The 20838-nt window shown below is 46.5% G+C and overlaps 1 protein-coding gene across 5 annotated transcripts in view; it reads right to left on the minus strand.

The window, feature by feature from the left end:
- The window catches only part of FGF13 (fibroblast growth factor 13), a 385345-nt gene that overhangs the window by 77123 nt on the left and 287384 nt on the right, over nucleotides 1-20838 (minus strand). Inside the window, exon 1 of one of the 5 annotated variants that reach the window (XM_060756435.2) lies at nucleotides 18172-19565. The exons of the other annotated variants lie outside the window; for them this stretch is intronic. Within the exon in view, the coding sequence (XP_060612418.1) occupies nucleotides 18172-18361 (190 nt within the window). The 5' untranslated portion in view covers nucleotides 18362-19565. Of the gene's footprint in view, nucleotides 1-18171; nucleotides 19566-20838 lie in introns of those variants that run through there. 5 annotated transcript variants of the gene reach the window in all.

Here is a 20838-nt window from a genome sequence, read left to right on the forward strand (position 1 = left end):
GCAGAATAGAGGGGTAGCATTACTTCCTTAGATCTAGACACTATGCTCCTATTGATGCAGGCCAACATTGATTGTCACTAGGCCTGGGTAACAACGGAAAAATTTGTTTCTAAAATCGATTCGTTTTTTAGGGTTTTTTGCGTTTCGTTATTTAAAATAATTACAAAATTTTCCTTTAAAAAAGTTCGATATTTACGAAATTTCGTAAATGCGAAAAAAATTACAAAACATTAATGAATCGATTTCCGAAACAATAACGAATCGATTCGTTAATGGCGGACGCGACCGCGAAATAGGCTAAAAAACCTCCAAAAACTTATGAAGCTTCCCTCTCCCTCTGTTGTTGACTGTTGGTGTGATATTATAATTTTTTTTCACTAATTAAACAAAAAACAACCATAAAACTTGCCCCAGACATGCGGAAATAATAACGAAACGACCTCAAAACAATAACGAAATGAATACAATAACGAAATACGAAGCATTTACAAAACTATTTAAAAATTTGTTTTTTTAAAAAAATTGCTCCAGGATGGTTTGTTATCGTTTTGTAATTGGAAAAATTAACGAATTATTAACGAATTACGAATTAACGAAACGAAACCGCCCAGCCCTAATTGTCACCCTTCAAGACAATAAGCTGGCTGGCTTGAAGGCCTCTGAGGAATCGCTGGCCATTTGGACACTAGGGCTGGGTAACCACGGAAAAAATTGTTTCTAAACTCGATTCGTTTTTAAGGGGTCCATCATGTTTTCTTTCTTTAAAGAATTCTGAAATTTTCCTTTTAAAAATTTCAAAATATACAAAATTTCATAAATTTTGAATCGATTCGTTAATGGCGGACGCAATTGCGCAATATGCTAAAAAAAACCTCCAAATATGCTAAAAATATGCTGAAAAAACTTCCAAATGGGACAGGGGGAACTTCTAAAGCTTCCCTCTCCCTCTGTTGTTGACTGTTGGTGTGATAAAACAAACAACAACTATAAAACTTGCACCAGGCATGCGGAAATAATTATGAAACAATTTTGAAACAATTTCGAAACAATTTCGAAACAATTACGAAATAAGTTGAAAAATTGTTTCGAATCTATTTAACTCCTCACACTATTCCAAATGGCTCAATATCGGATCGTAAGCTAATTTAAATACGAATTAATAACGAATTACGAAATTAACGAACGAAACCGCCCAGCCCTATTGGACACCACATATTTCCATAATCCACTCAAGACTTCATTGTTTCCCTCTCGTCCCGCCTCCCTCTCTCCTGATTGGCCAGGGGGCCGAGGCGGCAGAAGCTCAACCATTGGCTGAGGTGCTCAGGAGGCAGCCAAGCCTCCTCCCAGCTGTAGAGCGCCAGCCAATTAACGCCAAGCCGGCAGAGGGGTGGGGAGCGGGAAATTCAAAACTGACAGCTCTGTTTTATGTATAAAAAGGCTTTATTTTGTATTCACTGTATGCTTGCCTGACGAAATATCGTAGCTTTGCATCCTTTCCAGCTAGATCGCAATCAAATATCTCGGTGGCTTCTGCTTCAACTTGGTGAGATTTATTTTGCAATAATGGCTTTTCTTTTCTCACCAGGCAACCCACAATGGCTTGGGCCTAATCCACAGCCATTCTAAATGTGCTGTTTCCAAACAAATGGATGCAAGCCACCTTGCTGTGCTAGAGGTGAGCAAATGAGTCCCCAGGCTTCAGTGCAGTGGCATATGGAATGGCTTTAAGGGAGAAGGAAATGCAACCCCACAGATGGTTACAAAAGTTTGTCACCTTTCAGCAAATGCCAACCCACACATGCCCCAAAGATGGCATTGTAAGGGGACCTATCTTGCTTCAAAAGCCAAAGGAGTTAGCCAGAATGCTGCAACAAGCCACCGAAATGGAGCGAAATGGCAGGCTTCCTTTGCCAGCTGCAGCCACAGAAAAGCAGCACTGTTTTGCACATCATTCAAACGAGATCCAAATGAATGCACACAGCTTTACTGAAATAATGTAGCACCGTTGGCGATGCATATGGATGATGTGATGTTATTTAGTCTTATTCAGGGTCTTTGCATATGAATCTGTATTTCACGGACTGTTGTTGCTGATGTTTCCTTCAAGTAATTTCTGATTTATGGTGACCCTAAGGCAAGTATCGGGAAACCCGAAGGCTCGAGGGCTGGAAGCTGCTCCTTGGGCTCTTTTCTCAGGCCCTCCTCTCTCTCCCACCATCCTATCCTTCCTTCTCTCTTCCCTCCCTCCTTCCCTTCCACCCTTTTGTCCTTCCCTCATACCTTCTTCCTTTCCTTCCCTTCCTTCCTTCCTTCCTTCCTTCCTTCCTTCCTTCCTTCCTTCTTTCTTTCCTTTCTTCCCTCTTTCCTTCTTTCTTCTCTTCCCGTTTGTCTTTCCTTCCTTCTCTTTCCTCCCTGCTCCATTCCCTTCCACCCTTCCTTCCTTCCTTCTCTCTCGTTCCTTCCTTCATTCCTTCCTTCCCGTTTGCCTTTCCTTCCTTCTCTCTTACCTCCCCATTCCCTTCCACCCTTCTTTCCCTCTTTCTTCCCTCTTTCCCTCTCTCTTTTTCCTTCCTTCCTTTTTGTCTTTCCTTCCTTCTCTCTTTCCTCCCTTCCTCCATTCCCTTCCACCCTTCCTTCCTTCCCCCTCTCTCTTTCCTTCCTTCATTCCTTCCTTCCTTTTTGTCTTTCCTTCCTTCTCTTTCCTCCTTCGCTCCTTCCATTCCCTTCTACCCTACCTTCCTTCCCTCCCTCCTTCCCTCACTCTTTCTCCTTCCTTCCTTCCTTCCTTCCTTCCTTCCTTCCTTCCACCCTTCCTTCCTTCTTTCTTCCCTCCTTCCTTCTCTCTTTTTCCTTTCTTTTTCCTCCCTCCCTCCCTCCCTTCCCTTTTGTCTTTCCTTCCTTCTCTCTTTCCTTCTTCCTTCCCTCCATTCCCTTTTACCCTTCCTTCCTTCCCTCTTCCCTCCCTCCTTCCCTCCCTCCATTTCCTTCTACCCTTCCTTTCTTCCCTCTTCCCTCCCTCCTTCCCTGACTCTTTCTCCTTCCTGCCTGCCTGCCTTCCTTCCTACTTTCCCTTTTGTCTTTCCTTCCTTCTCTCTTACCTTTCCATTCTCTTCCACCCTTCTTTCCCTCTTCCTTCCCTCCTTCCTTCCTTCTTTCCTTCCTTCCTTCCTTCCTTCCTTCCTTCCTTCCTTCCTTCCTTCTCTCTCTCCTCCCTCCCATCCCTCTTTTCCCCTCCCACCATTCCCTTCCACCCTTTTGTCATTCCTTCCTTCTTTCCTTCCTCCTTTCCTTCCTCCTTCCTTTCAACCCTCCATCCATCCTTCCCTTTCACCCTTTTGTCCTTCCCTCCCTTTTTTTCTTTCATTCCCTCTTTCCTTCCTCCTTACCCCCTTTTTCTCCTTCCCTCCTTCCTTCCTTCCCTTTCGTCTTTCCTTCCCTCCTTCCACCCTCCTTCTCTCCCTTCCTTCTTTCTCTTTCTATCCTTCCCTTCCTCCCTTTCATCCTTCCTTCCTTCTCTCTTTTCTTCCTCCTTCCCTTCCTTCCATCCAACTTTCCCTTCTAACCTTTCATCCTTTCTTCCTTCCTTTTTGCCTTTCCTTCGTTCCCTCTTCCTTCCTTCCCTCCCTCCTTCCCTCTCCCTCTCCCTCTTTCTCCTTCCTCCCTTTCATCCTTCCTTCCTTCTCTTTTTCCTTCCTCCCATCACCGGGTAGCCAGTCCTCCTAGCAGGGAATGCTAGCATGCAACCCCCCAAGTTAGAAAGTTTGCCTTTGCCTGATTTAGACCATGTTTACAGGAACGGCATGAGAAAGCATAGCAGCACTTTGCAACCAAAACACAGATGTGCCGAGAAACTATAGTGCCAGGATGAATAAAGTCTCAGAAAATACAGACATCTCTCCCCACCCCCATCAATTCACCATCTGTAAGCTAAACCTACAGGTCTACGATGAAATATGAAAAATGATGGGTTGATCCCATGCATGTATCACACGTTTCTTGACGGAAGGGTCATGGTTAAATGGGTAGAGCAGAGATTTTGCAGGAAGAAAACTCAGGTTTGTTCACTGATATCTCCTGGTAGGAATCGTTTCTCAGCTTTGAATGTCTAACCTTTCCTGTATGTCCCTTCTATTCGCTGTTTATACCGTTTTTGCTGATTTTCTACTGATGGGTTGTGCTATTCGTACATGCCTATGCTTAAATTAGAACGATCCATCAGAAACTTGATTACTAACGCAACAAGCAAATGCTCCCCCTTCTCCGATGGCACCCACATTTGGTTTAATGCCTCGGTATTGCACCGAATAATATTATTGCAGATTGACAAAATGCCTGGCTTCAATCTTTTAAAGGAATATGGAAAAAATACCCAACCAATACATTTCTAATTAATGCATTTGTTATTGTTTCTCATTGAAAAACACCCTTTAAAACCCAACAATTTGGTTAGTGACCTGTCACAATCCTTGGATATTTACTGCAATGTGAGATCATTGGATGAAATACTAATAATAATAATAATAATAATAATGGGTTGTTGCAGGTTTTTTCGGGCTATATGGCCATGTTCCAGAGGCATTTTCTCCTGACGTTTCACCTGCAGAGGTAGTGAGGATGCTTGCCATAGATGCAGGCGAAACGTCAGGAGAAAATGCCTCTAAAACATGGCCATATAGCCCAAAAAAGCCTACAACAAGCCAGTGATTCCGGCCATGAAAGCCTTCGACAATATAATAATAATAATAATAATAATAATAATAATACCGTCCCCCTAGGGGTGAGGAAAGCGGTATATAAATACTGCAAATAAATAAATAAATAAATAATATAAGGATATAAAAATATCCTAACAGATAAATAAATATATTTTTGACAATACAATCCTTCAACATGGCTATTCGTGGTAGCAATAGGTTAAACCCTTGTGCCAGCAAGACTGAAGATGGATAAATACATTAATAATAATAATAATAATAATAATAATAATAATAATAATAGTAATAATAATGATAATAATAGGATATAAAACTATCCTAACAGATAAATATATTTTGATAAAAAAATAACAATACAATCCTTCAACATAGCTATCCCTCGGTGGCAATGGGTTAAACCCTTGTGTCAGCAAGACTGAAGACTGATAGGTCGTAGGTTCGAATCTGGGGAGAGTGTGGATGAGCTCCCTCTGTCAGCTCCAGCTCCCCATATAGGGAAATCAGAGAAGCCTCCCACAAGGATGGTGAAGCATCAAAACATCCTCAGAGGTAGCGAGGATGCTTGCCATAGATGCAGGCGAAACGTCAAGAGAAAATGCCTCTAGAACATGGCCATATTGCCCGAAAAAACCTACAACAACCCAGTGATTCCGGCCATGAAAGCCTTTGACAATACAATAATAATAATAATAATAATAATAATAATAATACCGCTTTGAGTCCCCCTAGGGATGAGAAAAGTGGTATATAAATACTGTAAATTAATAAATAATAATAATAATAATAATAATAATAATAGGATATAAATAAAAATGTAATGTTCGTTTATGGGATTAACAGAACTCAAAAATCACTGGACGAATTGACACCAAATTTGGACACAAGACACCTAACAACCCAATGTATGTCCTTCACTCAAAAAAATGATTTTGTCATTTGGGAGTTGTAGTTGCTGGGATTTATAGTTCACCTACAATCAAAGAGCCTTCTGAACCACACCAATGATGAAATGGAACCAAACTTGGCACACAGTTCTCCTATGACCAACAGAAAATACTGGAAGGTTTTGATGGGCAGTGCCCTTTGGTTTTGGAGTTGTAGTTCACCTACATCCAGAGATCACTGTGGACTCAAACAAGGATGGATCTGGACCAAACTTGACACGAATACTCAATATGCCCAAATACGAACACTGGTGGAGTTTGGGGAAAATAGCATATTGACATTTGGGAGTTGTAGTTGCTGGGATTTGTAGTTCACTTACAATCACAGAGCATTCTGAACCCCACCAATGATTATGTCTTATTGTTATTTGTCTTATTGTTATTTTTGGATTATGTCTTATGGTTGTATTTTATTTACTGTGTTGCTGTGAGTTTTCCGGGCTGTATGGCCATATTCCAGTAGCATTCTCTCCTGCCGTTTTACCCACATCTATGGCAGGCATCCTCAGAGGTTGTGAGGCCTGTTGGAAACTAGGCAAGTTGGGTTTATATATCTGTGCAGTGTCCAGAGTGGGAGAAAGAACTCTTAAGACAAGAGTTCTAGTCAAGGTGGCCAATTGTAATATTCGCATTGGCCTCACAAAGACAATTGGCCACCTTGACTAGCTCTTAATGGCCTAGCAATTTCAAGGTCTGGCTTCTTACTGCAGACTCTCACAACCCCTGAGAATGCCTGCCATAAATGCATGGTTTTGTTTTGTTTTGTTTTGTTTTGTTTTGTTTTTGGTCATGGCAAGTCGCTTCTGGTGTGAGAGAATTGGCCGTCTGCAAGGACATTGCCCAGGGGATGCCCGGATCATTTGATGTTTTCATCATCCTTGTGGGTGGCTTCTCATGGCCCCGTATGAGGAGCTGGAGCTGATAGAGGGAGCTCATCCGCCTCTCCCCGGATTTGAACCTGCGACCTGTCGGTGAAACGTCAGGAGAGAATGCTTCTGGATATGGCCATACAGCCCAGAAAACTCACAACAACCCACGTTGGACACTTCCCAAGTGTCTAGGACTGTGTGATGTATCGGCGAATAATGCATGCAGATCCCAGTAAGGTGGCCTTTTGCAGCTGGCAGATGGTAATTTTATCAGCGCTGATTGTGTTTAAGTGCAGGCCAAGGTCTTTAGGCACTGGAACCAGTGTGCCGATCACCACTGGGACCACCTTTACTGCTTTGTGCCAGAGTCTTTGCAGTTCGAACTTTAAATCCTCATATCGTGTCAGCTTTTCCTGTTGTCACCTGGTATTATTATTATTATTATTATTATTATTATTATTATCTGAAGATCAGGATCTCTGTGTAGAAATGAAGTGCAAAGGCGACACACAAAACAAGAATCAGAACTGGGAAATATTATTCCTGCGCCACCATTTCAATTTCGAGTACCACGTCTCGAGTGGGTATGCCAGGGTACATGAGAGATCGGGAAACGGATCACGTCTCCTGATGACATCCAGAAACAAGGATGTGCGTGTGGAAATCAATGGTGCCTATCAGCCAAATTGGGTGTGCGTAGGTGGCATGCCCGGATCCAGAGAGATTAATAAGCTCCCGGCGCATGCCGAAGCCTCAACTGCAGCTGAATGCAAAATCAGGGCTTGAGGAAAAACATACGAAAAGGAGAAGAGAAAATGCTATTTGCCACCAAATCAGTGGCATTGGTGGACCCTGTTGCACAGGTTTGTTATTGGGAACCATTTAAAATGCTAGCCATGCCTGTAAACAGAGGTGGCCCTAGGTAATTTTCAACGGTAAGCAAACAGTATCCCCCCCCCCCCAACCAATCATTGATATATATTTTCTGTTTGTCATGGGAGTTCTGTGTGCCATATTTGGTTCAATTCCATCATTGGTGGAGTTCAGAATGCTCTTTGATTGTAGGTGAACTATACATCCCAGTAATAATTCACTTTGCCGCATTTGCTCCCTTGCCTGGCCCGCTTTGGGTCCGGAGGCGTGCCTGAAGACCGTATGCACCAAAAGTCACCTCTTCTCCTGACTTTCTCCTCAGCCATTGGGACCGAGAGAGAGAGAGAGAGAGAGCCAGAGAGAGATATATTCCAGACAATATCTGGAATATTGTGTCCAATTCTGGGCACCACAATTGAAGAGAGATATTGACAAGCTGGAATGTGTCCAGAGGAGGGCGACTAAAATGATCAAGGGTCTGGAGAACAAGCCCTATGAGGAGCAGCTTAGGGAACTGGGCATGTTTAGCCTGAAGAAGAGAAGGCTGAGAGGAGATATGATAGCCATGTATAAATATGTGAGAGGAAGCAACAGGGAGGAGGGAGCAAGCTTGTTTTCTGCTTCCTTAGAGACTAGGACACGGAACAATGGCTTCAAACTACAAGAGAGGAGATTCCATCTGAACATGAGGAAGAACTTCCTGACTGTGAGAGCCGTTCAGCAGTGGAACTCTCTGCCCCGGAGTGTGGTGGAGGCTCCTTCTTTGGAAGCTTTTAAGCAGAGGCTGGATGGCCATCTGTCAGGGGTGATTTGAATGCACTATTCCTGCTTCTTGGCAGGGGGTTGGACTGGATGGCCCATGAGGTCTCTTCCAACTGTTTGATTCTATGATTCTATGAAAGGAGGGAGCGGAGGTGGGAGATACCTCCAGCCAGAGGGGATCTCTCTCTCTCTCTCTCTCTCTCACTTGGTCCCAATGACTGAAGAGAAAGTCAGGAGAAGAGGCGACTTTTGGTGCGAACGCTGGAGTCTTCAGACACGTCTCCGTACCTGAAGCGGGCCAGGGACGGCGGCTCCGCCCCTTGGCCCACCCGCGGATTGGGGAGAGGAGAGGAGGCGGGTGGAGCTGAGGGGGCGCTCCTCAAGTGGCAGTCAAGGGGCATTTACAGAGGCGCCTCGGCACCCCTGGCAAAAAAAGTGTTCTGCGACCACTTACTTCGCGTAATGGACGAGCCGCCCCTGCCTGTAAAGCCCTATCTGGGTTAGGAGTGCTTTTGCCCACCTCAAGCACCAACTGAGCATCAATTTTTGGAGATGCTTGATAGGGTCATGAAGTCAAGATGACCAAACTGAGGCTGTTATACTATGGACAGTGTTACACTCCCCCTGAAGGCGCAGGCGCAGGGGGTCCTCCTGGACTCAACGCTGTCGCTTGATGCTCAGGTGTCAGCGGCGGCTGGGAGGGCCTTTGCACAACTCAAACTTGTGCGCCAGCTGCGACCATACATTGTGAAGTCTGACTTGGCCAGGGTTGTCCACGCCTTGGCTGCAACCAAACTGGACTATTGCAATGCGCTCTACGTGGGGCTGCCCTTGAAGATGGCCCGGAAGTTTGAACTGATACAACTGGCGGCAGTCAGGCTCCTAACTGGAGCAAACTATAGGAAGCATCCAACACCCCTATTAAAACAACTTCATTGGCAACCGATAAGTTGCCGAGCCAAATTCAAGGTGCAGGTCATGCCCTATTATTATTATTATTATTATTATTATTATTATTATTATCTTTATTTGTACCCCGCTAGCATCTCCCGAAGGACTCGATGCGGCTTACAAAGGCCAAGGCCTCAATACACAACATAACAATACAAAACCTAAAGCAAATTAAAAACAATTAAAGCCATATAAACAACAAGCAATAAACAATACACTAAGACACAATTTAACTGGGCCGGGTCAGAGTAATGGGTACAGAATTAAAAGTACTGGTGTGACAGCTGGTATATAAGGATTATAGGGTAAGTGCAGTGTGCAGTGTGCGGCAATCTTAATTCTAATAAAGTGCTTCTGGGACTTGGTATTGGAGATTTCCTATTCTGGGAAGGCACATCGGAACAGCCAGGTCTTCAAGTTCTTTCTAAAGACTGCCAGTGTAGGGGCCTGTCTAAGATCTTTGGGGAGGGTGTTCCAGAGTCGGGGGGGGCACCACAGAAAAGGCCCTGTCTCGTGTCCCCACCAAACGCGCTTACGACTCGGGCGGAATCACGAGCAGGGCCTCTCCAGATGAACGAAGTGCACGCGTGGGTTCATAAACGGAGATGCAGTCACGCAGGTAGGATGGTCAGGGCTTTGTAGGTAAGCACCTGCACCTTAAATTGGGCTCAGAAAATAAACGGCAGCCAGTGGAGTTCCTTGAACAGAAGGGTTGACCTCTCTCTGTAAGGAGCACCAGTTAACATCCTTGCCGCTGCCCGTTGGACCACTTGAAATTTCTGAGCCGTTTTCAAGGGCAGCCCCACATAGAGCGCATTACAGTAGTCCAATCTAGAGGTGACCAAGGCATGGACCACCCCGGCCAATCAGCCTTCGCGAGGTATGGTCGCAGTTGGCGCACAAGTCTCAATTGTGCAAAAGCCCTCCCAGACACCGCCGACGCCTGAGCCTCAAGCGTAAGCGATGAATTCAAGAGGACTCCCAAACTGCGGACCTGTGGCTTCAGGGGGAGTGTAACCCCGTCCAACACAGGTTGCCACCCTATACCCCGGTCAGGTTTACGATTGACCAGGAGGACCTCTGTCTTGTCGGGATTGACCTTCAGCTTGTTCCTCCTCATCCAGATAGACACAGTGGCCAGGCACTCGTCCAGGACCCGGGAGGCCTCCTTGGAATTCGGTGGAAATGAGTAGTAGAGTTGTGTGTCATCTGCATAGAGGTGGCACCTAACTCCAAAACTTCGAATGACCTCTCCCAGCAGTTTCATGTAGATGTTAAAGAGCATGGGAGATAAAATAGAGCCTTGTGGGACCCCACAGGTCAAAGGCCAGGGGTCCAAGCAGGCATCTCCCAGCTTCACCATCTGGGATCGACCCTCCAGGAAGGATTGGAGCCACGACAAAACCGTGCCCCCAAGACCTATTCCAGAGAGTTGGCCCAGAAGGATACCATGATCGATGGTATCGAAAGCCGCTGAGATGTCCAAGAGAACGAAACAGTCACACTCCCCCTGTCCAGCTCTCTATGGAGGTCATCCACCAAGGTGACCAAGGCTGTCTGGGTACCGTGACTAGGCCTGAAACCAGACTGATCTAGGTAGTTGGTGTCATCTAGAAAGCCCTGGAGCTGGGAGGCAACCACCTGCTCCAGCACTTTACTCAAAAAAGGGAGGTTGGAGATTGGTCTGAAATTGTTCAGCACCAAGGAGTCAAGGGAAGCCTTTTTAAGGAGTGGACGCACCACCGCTTGTTTCAATTGAGATGGAAAAATCCCTTGCTCCAACGATGCATTGATGATCACCACAAACCAATCAACCAACCCCTCCCTGGCCAATTTAATTAGCCAAGACAGGCAAGGGTCTAGGGCCGATGTGGTTGCCCTCACAGCTCCAAGGACCTCTGACACGGTCGAAGGAAGAACAAGCCTAAAAGAATCCCACAAAATTGGACAAGCAGATGCTTCAATCACCTCCCCTGGCACTGTGATGAAATTGGAGTCGAGCTCAAGGTGTATCTGAGCGACTTTGCCTGCAAAATGGTGTGCGAACTCGCGACACCGAGTTGCTGGGTCGTCGAAAGTCTCCTCCACCACCGGTGGGTGAAGGAGATCCCCGACAACCCGAAACAACTCCGATGATCTATTTGCTGCAGACGCTATATGGGTAGTCGTGAAAGACTCCTTGGCTACCCGTATAGCCACGGTATAAGCCCTAAGAGAGGCTGTAGCCCATGCTTGGTCAGACACGTCCCGAGAACTCCTCCAAATGCGCTCTAGCCCCCTTCTAGTATGCTTCATCACAGCCAGCTCCCTGGTGAACCAGGGAGATGGCATGTCATGACACAACGTGATGGGCCGTTCGGGAGCGATCGTATCTATCGCCCTGGTAATTTCCCTGTTATAGAGATCGACCAAGACATCGACAGAATCGCCAGGCTCCATGGCAGGAAGAACCCCAAGATTCCTCAGGAATCCCTCCGGATCCATCAGTCTCCTTGGGCGGACCATCTTAATTTGTCCTCCATCCCTGCGGAGGTTAAGGGTCGCAGAGAGTCTAAAACTGACCAGATAGTGATCAGATCATGACAAGGGAAGGATGTGTTGTTCTTCCACTCTGATCATTCCACTGTCTGCCACAAAAAGACCTGGCCTCCATCGTCAGCAGAGGGTCCAAAAGGACTCCCAGACTCTTTACCAATGATGACGGGCGTAGTGCCTCGCCATCCAGGGAAGGCAGCTGGATATCCCCACTGCCCGGTTGACCCAGCCATAGGATCGCCATCTTTGCTGGATTTACCCTCAACCTGCTGGCACGCAGCCATGCAGTAACGCCCTTGAGGCACTGATGGAAATAATCGGGTACAGAGTCCGGTCTGCCCTCCATCCTCAGCACCAGCTGAGTATCATCGGCGTACTGGTAACACTCAAGCCCCAAACCTTGAACCAGCTGAGCAAGTGGTCACATATAGATGTTAAACAGCATAGGGGAGAGAATGCCCCCCTGAGGAACCCCACAAGATAGAGGGGACCTCTCAGAGACCAGGCCTCCCCTCTCCACTCGCTGTCCACGGTTGTGAAGAAAGGAGGACAGCCAGTTTAAAGCTGTCCCCCTGATTCCAGCAACAGCAAGGTGGTGGGTCAAAAAATTGTGGTCGACTGTGTCAAATGCTGCTGTGAGATCCAATAACACAAGCAGCGCCGACCCACCCTGGTCAAGCTGGCATCGAAGGAGATCCGTGATGGAGACCAGCACAGTCTCTGTCCCTTACTGGACTGGAAGGGATCTAATCCAGCTGTGTCGTCTAGGAATTGCTGCAACTGCTCCGCTGCTGCCCGCTCAATCACCTTGCCCAGAAACGAGAGATTCGAAACTGGGTGGTAACTGGAGGGAATCGAAATATCTGGTTTGTTTGAAGGAACGTAGGTTTTCTTATGTAATCAAGATAGGATGAAAAGAAATTTGTGCACAAAGAGTTGTTCACTGCTCTGGGTGTTTCTATGGACGATGAGTCCCATCACCCCCAGGATTCTACACACCATCATTCCCAGTCAAACACAAACCATGACCAACACCCTTGTAGGATACTAGGTTGAAACAGTGCTCCTCCAAAACATTTATCTACTCCTAAACCAATGGATAGGCAAAATGCACAGAGGCACATTTTGATCCTCGGACATGGAAAGATGCATTAGGAAGTCACTATCAGATTTTAGTAATAGTAATAATAATAATAATAATAATAATAATAATAATAATACTTTATTTATATCCCATCATATCTCCCCAAAGGGTTGTGGGACAGATTCCAAACACAAAAAGGCAAATATTCAGTGCGTGAAAACGACAACCAAAACAGACATAATAGCAAAATAGGAATCAACATACCGTATATACTCAAGTATAAGCCGACCCGAATATATGCCAAGGCACCTAATCTATATAAATAAAAATGTAATGTTCGTTTGTGGGATTAACAGAATTCAAAAACCACTGAACAAATTGACACCAAATTTGGACACAAGACACCTAACAACCCAATGTATGTCCTTCACTCAAAAAATTGATTTTGTCATTTGGGAGTTGTAGTTGCTGGGATTTATAGTTCACCTAAAATCAAAGAGCATTCTGAACCCCACCAATGATGGAATTGAACCAAACTTGGCACAATGGACCAACAGAAAATACTGGAAGGGTTTGGTGGGCAGTGTCCTTTGGTTTTGGAGTTGTAGTTCACCTACATCCAGAGATCACTGTGGACTCAAACAATGATGGATCTGGACCAAACTCTACTTGAATACTCAATATGCCCAAAAGTGAACACTGGTGGAGTTTGGAGAAAATAGAATCTTGACATTTGGGAGTTGTAGTTGCTGGGATTTATAGTTCACCTACAATCACAGAGCATTCTGAACCCCACCCATGACAGAATTGGGACAAACCTTCCACACAGAACCCCCATGTGGGCCACAGCAATGCATGGCAGGGGATGGCTAATAATAATAATAATAATAATAATAATAATAATAATAATAATAATTTTATTTATGTCCCATCCTATCTTCCTGAAAGGAACACAGGGCATATTCCAAACACAAAAAAGCAAACATCCAGTGGGTGAATACAACAACCAAAACACACTTAATAGCAAAATAAGAATGAACATAAATGGTATGTTTACGAATACGTTGGAGGAACATGTTCTGCTTTCCCCCTAATGAAGTGTTTCTCAACCTGGGGGTTGCGATGGCTTGTCAGAGGGCTCGCTAAAGACCATCATAAAAATATAGTATTTTCTGTTGATCATGGAGCTTCTGTGCAGGAAGTTTGGCCCAATTCTAACATTGGTGGGGTTCAGAATGATTGTATAAATCCCAGCAATTGCAACTCCCAAATGTCAAGGTTTATTAGTGAATATTCATGCCAAGTTTGGTCCAGATCCATCATTGTTTGAGTCCACAGTGTTTTCTGGATGTAGGTGAACTAAAATTCCAAAATTCAAGGTCAGTACCCACCAGAACCTTCCAGTATTTGCTGTTGGTCATGGGATTTCCCGGTGGTGCAGTGGGTTAAACCCCTGTGCCAGCAGGACTGGAGACCCACAGGTCGGTCTTCAGTCCTGCCGGCACAGGGGTTTAGCCCACTGCGCCACCGGGGGCTCCTAAGTATACAGTAAAGGTAAAGGTTGTCCCCTGACATGTCATGTCTGACTCTGGGGTGTGGTGCTCATCTCCATTTCTAAGCCGAAGAGCTGGCGTTGGCCCTAGACACCTCCAAGATCATGTGGCCGGTATGACTGCTTGGAGTGACGTTACCTTCCACCTATTGGTCTACTCACATTTGCATGTTTTTGAACTGCTAGGTTGGCAGAAGCTAGGGCTGACAGCGGAAGCTCACGCCGCTCCCCGGAATCGAACCTATGACCTTTCGGTCAACAAGCTCAGCATTTCAGTGCTTTAACCCACTGCGCCACCGGGGGCTCCATTATAAATAAATAAAGTATATTATTATTATTATTATTATTATTATTATTATTATTTTATAGTATTGCCATTATTATATTTTATAGTTTATATTATTATTAGTATATTATCATGTTCATCCCATAACAAGGTATCTTTTCTGCCAAAAATCTATGAGGACATAAACATTATTCTGATATAATTGGAGGTTCATCTAATCCAACAGCAAGACAGACAGACTAATCACCTCTCAACAACAGGTTTGCTCTAGGCACTGTCTGGCCATTATATGCTAATCAAGGTGGTCAGTTGAAACATTCACACCTAGCTCTGGCAGACAAGAGTCCTTTGCCCCACCCTGGTCATTCCACAGATATATAAACCCTTTTTCCTACTTCCAACAGACCTCACTACCTCTGAGGATGCTTGCCATAGATGCAGGCGAAACGTCAGGAGAGAATGCCTCTAGACCATGGCCATATAGCCCGAAAAACCTACAACAACTCAAGATAGACATTTCTAGGGCTCACAAACAAATCTAAAGCAAATTTATGCCTTGCTTTTTGAAATCTGGAAGCAGATAGACACAGATAGATACAATATATGGAGATCCTGTTGTGCTTTTTTGGTGACCCCCCCAATCCACAGAATGGATTAAACCTGTGTTATGTATTGGTTGGAGCCGACCCCAAGAGTCATCCGGTCCAACTTCCTCTTGCCATGTAGCAAAGCACAAAGTATTTGCAACAGATGGCCATCTAGTCTCTGTTTGAGGAATCCTCGAAGCTACTGGTCACAAAGAATTCTGACTAAGTAACCGACGGTGACAAATCTGCAGCCACAAAGCATGACTTCTCAGGGATGTGCATCACATTGTGGTGTTTTTGTTATGTGCCTTCAAGCCATTTATGACATATAAAGACTTTAAGTTGGACCTGGAATATTGGACACAATATTCCAGGTCTTGGTTAGACCACACCTGGAATATTGTGTCCAATTCTGGGCACCACAATTGAAGGGAGATGTTGAAAACAAGAATGTGTCCAGAGGAAGGCGGCTAAAATGAGCAAGGGTCTGGAGGACAAGCCCTATGAAGAGTGGCTTAAAGAGCTGGGCATGTTTCGCCTGAAGAAGAGAAGGCTGAGAGGAGATATGATAGCCAAGTATAAATTTTGTCCTGCATCAATAGGAGCATAGTGTCTAGATCTAGGGAAGTAATGCTACCCCTCTATTCTGCTTTGGTTAGACCACACCTGGAATATTGTGTCCAATTCTGGGTACCACAATTCAAGAGAGATATTGACAAGCTGGAATGTGTCCAGAGGAGGGCGACTAAAATGATCAAGGGTCTGGAGAACAAGCCCTATGAGGAGCGGCTTAAGGAGCTGGGCATGTTTAGCCTGAAGAAGAGAAGGCTGAGAATCAAAGAGTTGGAAGAGACCTCATGGGCCATCCAGTCCCAAGAAGCAGGAATATTGCATTCAAATCACCCCTGACAGATGGCCATCCAGCCTCTGTTTAAAAGCTTCCAAAGAAGGAGCCTCCACCACGCTCCAGGGCAGAGAGTTCCACTGCTGAACAGCTCTCACAGTCAGGAGGTTCTTCCTCGTGTTCAGATGGAATCTCCTTTCTTGTAGTTTGAAGCCATTGTTCCGCGTCCTAGTCTCCAGGGAAGCAGAAAACAAGCTTGCTCCCTCCTCCCTGTGGCTTCCTCTCACATATTTATACATGGCTATCATGTCTCCTCTCAGCCTTCTCTTCTTCAGGCTAAACATTCCCAGCTCCTTAAGCCGCTCCTCATAGGGCTTGTTCTCCAGACCTTTGATCATTTTAGTCGCCCTCCTCTGGACACATTCCAGCTTGTCAATATCTCTCTTGAGTTGAGATGTGCATCACATCTCGACTGTAAAACATGAAATGGCTATGGCAGATCACAAGGAAGGGTCTCGGCTTTCCATGGCAAAATGCACAGAAAAGTCCTGGAATTGGGACCCCACAGGAGACAGGTAAGAAAAGGATGAATTAATGATCTGGATGGACTGACTCAGAATAAGGCAGTTCAGAGAGCAGCCCAGAAAGGACTTCCCAACCCACATTAAATTGGCAATATTAGGCATGGTCTAAATTTGGTGTGTGTGTACTGATGGAAGGGATGGCTTTCATGGAAGCAGAAGACTCAAAAGAGTCTCTTCATGGTGCTGAATCTCAGCCTTAACTAGGACTTAGGGAGCATTCTCCACGATGCTGAATCCCAACACCAACTAGGACTTATAGGAGCTCTACTCAGTGCTGAACCACAGGCCCAACTGTGATGTGACATAGCTCTAAGTCCTAAATGGAGACTGTGGTTCACTACCATGAAGCTCCTCTATGTCCTGGTTGAAGGTTCAACACCATGTAGAGATCTTCTAAGTTGTGGCTGGGGACTGGGATTAGTGGTTCTCAACCTGTGGGTCCCCAGATTTTTTGTCCTTCAACTCCCAGAAATCCTAACAGCTGATAAACTGGTTTGGATTTTTGGGAGTTGTAGGCAAAATTACCTGGGAACCCCCAGGTTGAGGACCACTGACTCAGAGGATCTCTCCATGGTGCTGAATCACAGTCTCCTTCTAGGACTTAGAGGATCTCTCCATGGTGCTGAATCTCTGTCTCCTACTAGGACTTAGAGGATCTCTACATGGTGCTGAACCTTCAGCACTCAATCAGGGCATAGAGGAGCTCTCCGTGGAAGTGAACTACTGTCCCTAACTATGACTTAGAGCAGTGGTTCTCAACCTGTGGGTCCCCAGGTGTTTTGGCCTACAACTCCCAGGAATCCCAGCCAGTTTACCAGCTTGTTAGGATTTCTTGGAGCTGAAGTCCAAAAACATCTGGGGACCCCAGGTTGAGAACCACTGACTTAGAGGATCTCTACATGGTGATGAATCTCAGTTACAACTAAGACCTAGAATTGTCCATAATGCTGAATCCCAACCCCCAAATAGGACCAAAGGAATTCTGAGTTGTGGTGGATCACAGTCCCTAATTAGGACTTAGAGGATCTTTACATATTGCTGAATTGCAGACCCCAACTAGGACTCAGAGGTACTCCTCATGTTGCTGAACTACAGCCATTGACTGGGATTTGAAAGGAGCTCTCCATTATGCTGAATTCCAGCCCCAACTAGGACTTAGATGAGTCTTAGTGGTGCTGAACCCTAGTCCTCAACTAGGATTTAGAGGAGCTCTCCACAGTGCGGAAACATGGCTCACAACTAGAACTTAAAGGAGCTGTCCACGGTGCTGAACCATAGCCCAACTAGGACGCATGGGAGCTCTCGATGGTGCTGAACCCTAGCACACAAGTAGGTGAGTTCTCCATGGTGCTGAACACTAGCCCTAACTAGGACTTAGATAACCTCTCCATGGTGTTGACTCCTAGCCTAATAGGACTAGGGTCAGCACTGTGGAGAGATCCTCTGTGTCCTAATTGGACATAGAGGATCTCTCCACGGTGCTGACCCTAGTCCTATTAGAACCAAGAGCCACAACAGGCGTGAGGGCACTTGGACAATGGGCTTCCCCTGGGCTCCCTCCCCACGGGCCAGCTTGACCCACCTGGTTTCCTCCTCCGTCTCTTCTTGGAGCCAAAAAGCTTGACCCGGGAGAAGACACTGAGCTTCTTCTTGTCAGCACAGCTGGTCTTGGTCTTGCTGGGGCTGGAGACGCACTTGCAGGCATTGGACTTCTCGCGCTCCCTGGCCTGCCTCTTCTGGCGGATCAGGGAGCTGGCGATGGCCGCTGCCATGGCCGCCACCCTGGAGGCTCAGGCGAAGGGGCTGCGGGCGCTGCCTTGGGGGAGGACCCCCGGCATGCTGCTCTCGCTGCCCCACAGAAAAGAAGGGAGTCCCTGCGCGGCGGCGGCCGAGGAAGGGGCCAGGCCGCCTCCCGCCCACCGCGGAAAAGGGGAGCCGGAGAAAAAGGCTCTTCTCCCCTCCGGAAAGAGGGAGACCAGGGCGCCCGGGAGCCGCCTTCTCCTTCCTGGCCCTTGGGGTCTTTTGCTTGTGAAGAAGTCGAAGAGAAGGGCTTTTTCTCGAACTGGATCCCCCTCCCAACCCCAAAGGTCTCAGGAAAGTTGTTCAACCAAGAAGGAGAAGGAAGTGGCCAAGGCCGACCAACAGGTCCCCAAAGGAGGTCCCCCAATGCGTGTCTTCAGTGCCCTGGCGCAGCATGTCGCTGAAACCAAAACCGCAATTAGGACTTAGTGAAGCTCTCCATGGTGCTGAATCGTAGCCAGCAACCAGGTCTTAGAGGAGCTCTCCACGGTGCTGAATCGTAGCACGCAACCAGGACTTAGGGGAGCTCTCCACAGTGCTGAATCGTAGCCAGCAATCAGGTCTTAGAGGAGCTCTCCACTGTGCCGAATACTAGCCAGCAACCAGGACTTAGAGGAGCTCTCCACGGTGCCGAATACTAGACAGAAACCAGGACTTAGAGGAGCTCTCCACGGTGCTGAATCATAGCCAGCAACCAGGACTTAGGAGAGCTCTCCATGGTGCTGAATCCTAGTCCCACCAGTCCACCCTCCTTCCTCCCTAGTTCAACCTGTTAGACCCCTGTTGAGATGGGAAGGGAAAGGGATGAGGCAGGGAGAAGCCTCTGTTGCGCTTCCCTTCCTTGGCAAGGTTTTCCCAACCTGCTCTTCCTCTTCCAAGACCAAGGAGGCGAAAAGAAAGAGCCCTTCCTCAAGAGGGGAGCAGCTTGCGCCACAGCATCTTCTCTCTCTCTCTCTTCTCTTTCTGCTTTTCCTCGCCTTCCTCCGGTCCTTTTCTCCAACGCCTTCCCTTCTCTTTACATCCTCCTCCGAGAGCTCTGCAAAGCCAAGGAGGAGGGAGGCTGGGTTTTCCTTCGAAGGCACCTGCAAAAAGCAGCAGCAGTAGCAACAGCAGCAACGAGCAACAGAGGCTGCGCTCTTCTCCTCCTCCTCTGAGAGAGAGAGGAAAATGAGAAAGGGGGGATGAGAGAAGAGAGAGAGAGAGAGAGCCCCTCCTCTCCTGTTTCCTCCTCCTTTCTAACAAATGCAGAATTGGACTCAGTGCATAAGGGAGGAAGAGAGTGGAGAATGGTTGGTGTGATGTGGGAGGGGGATGTGCCAGCCTGGAGGAAGGATCAGCTGTGGATGTGAGAGGAAGCAAGCCTTCCTGGGTTGGTAGAGCTATTCAGGACCAATGCTCTCCCTCTCCCAAACCAGAGGGAGGGAGGGAGAGAGCGAGGACGCAGCCAGCAGAGGCACCCAAACAGACGTGACTTGGGTGGGAATTTGGGAAAGGCTGGCAGGAGATGGTCAGGCAGAGCAGCTGGAGGGAAGAGAATATGAGCCGACGTTGGTGGAGGACCCAACTAAAGCAGTATTTCTCAACCTGGGGGTCGGGACCCCTGGAGTGAATGCGAGGGGGTGTCAGAGGGGTTGCCAAAGACCATCAGAAAACACAATATTTTCTGTTGGTCATGGGGTTTCTGTGTGGGGAGTTTGGCCCAGTTCTGACACTGGGGGGTTCAGAATGCTCTTTGATTGTAGGTGAACTATACATCCCAGTAACTACAACTCAACCGTGTAAATGTCTATCTTCCCCAAACTCCACCACTGTTCACATTTGGGCATATTGAGTATCCATGCTAAGTTTGGTTCAGATCTATCATGGTTCAGATCCACTGTGTTTAAGTCTACAGTGCTCTACCTGGATGTAGGTGAACTACAACTCCCAAACTCAAGGTCCCACCAAAGTGTTTTCTGTTGGTCATGGGAGTTCTGTGTGCCAAGTTTATTTAGTTATTATTTATTTACATTATTTCTATCCTGCCCATATCAGCCCGAAGGCGACTCAGTGCGGCATACACAGTCACCACTATTTGATGCCATAAATACATACATTGATAAAGCAAAAAAGAAATATTACTATAGATTTAAGCAAAAAGACAATGAATAATAAAAATTTAAAAACTATGTCCTCTCATTCAAATCCTCATCCTTTCCATCATCTTGGCCGTTCCTGGGTCAATTTCCGATTCAAGTTTTGTCTATTTATCCCGAGGTTCCTAACGCTTGCTTGAAGAGCCAAGTTTTTACTCTTTTTTGAAAGGTCAGGAGGGAGGGGGCTGATCTAATGTCCCTAGGCAGGGAGTTCCACAGCCAAGGGGCCACCACAGAGAAGGCCCTGTCTCTCATCCCCGCCAAACGTGCTTGCGAAGCAGGCGGGATTGATAGAAGGGCCTCCTCCGATGATC

Source organism: Anolis sagrei, chromosome 10 (assembly GCF_037176765.1).
Source record: "Anolis sagrei isolate rAnoSag1 chromosome 10, rAnoSag1.mat, whole genome shotgun sequence".
NCBI classification, from domain to species: domain Eukaryota; kingdom Metazoa; phylum Chordata; class Lepidosauria; order Squamata; family Dactyloidae; genus Anolis; species Anolis sagrei.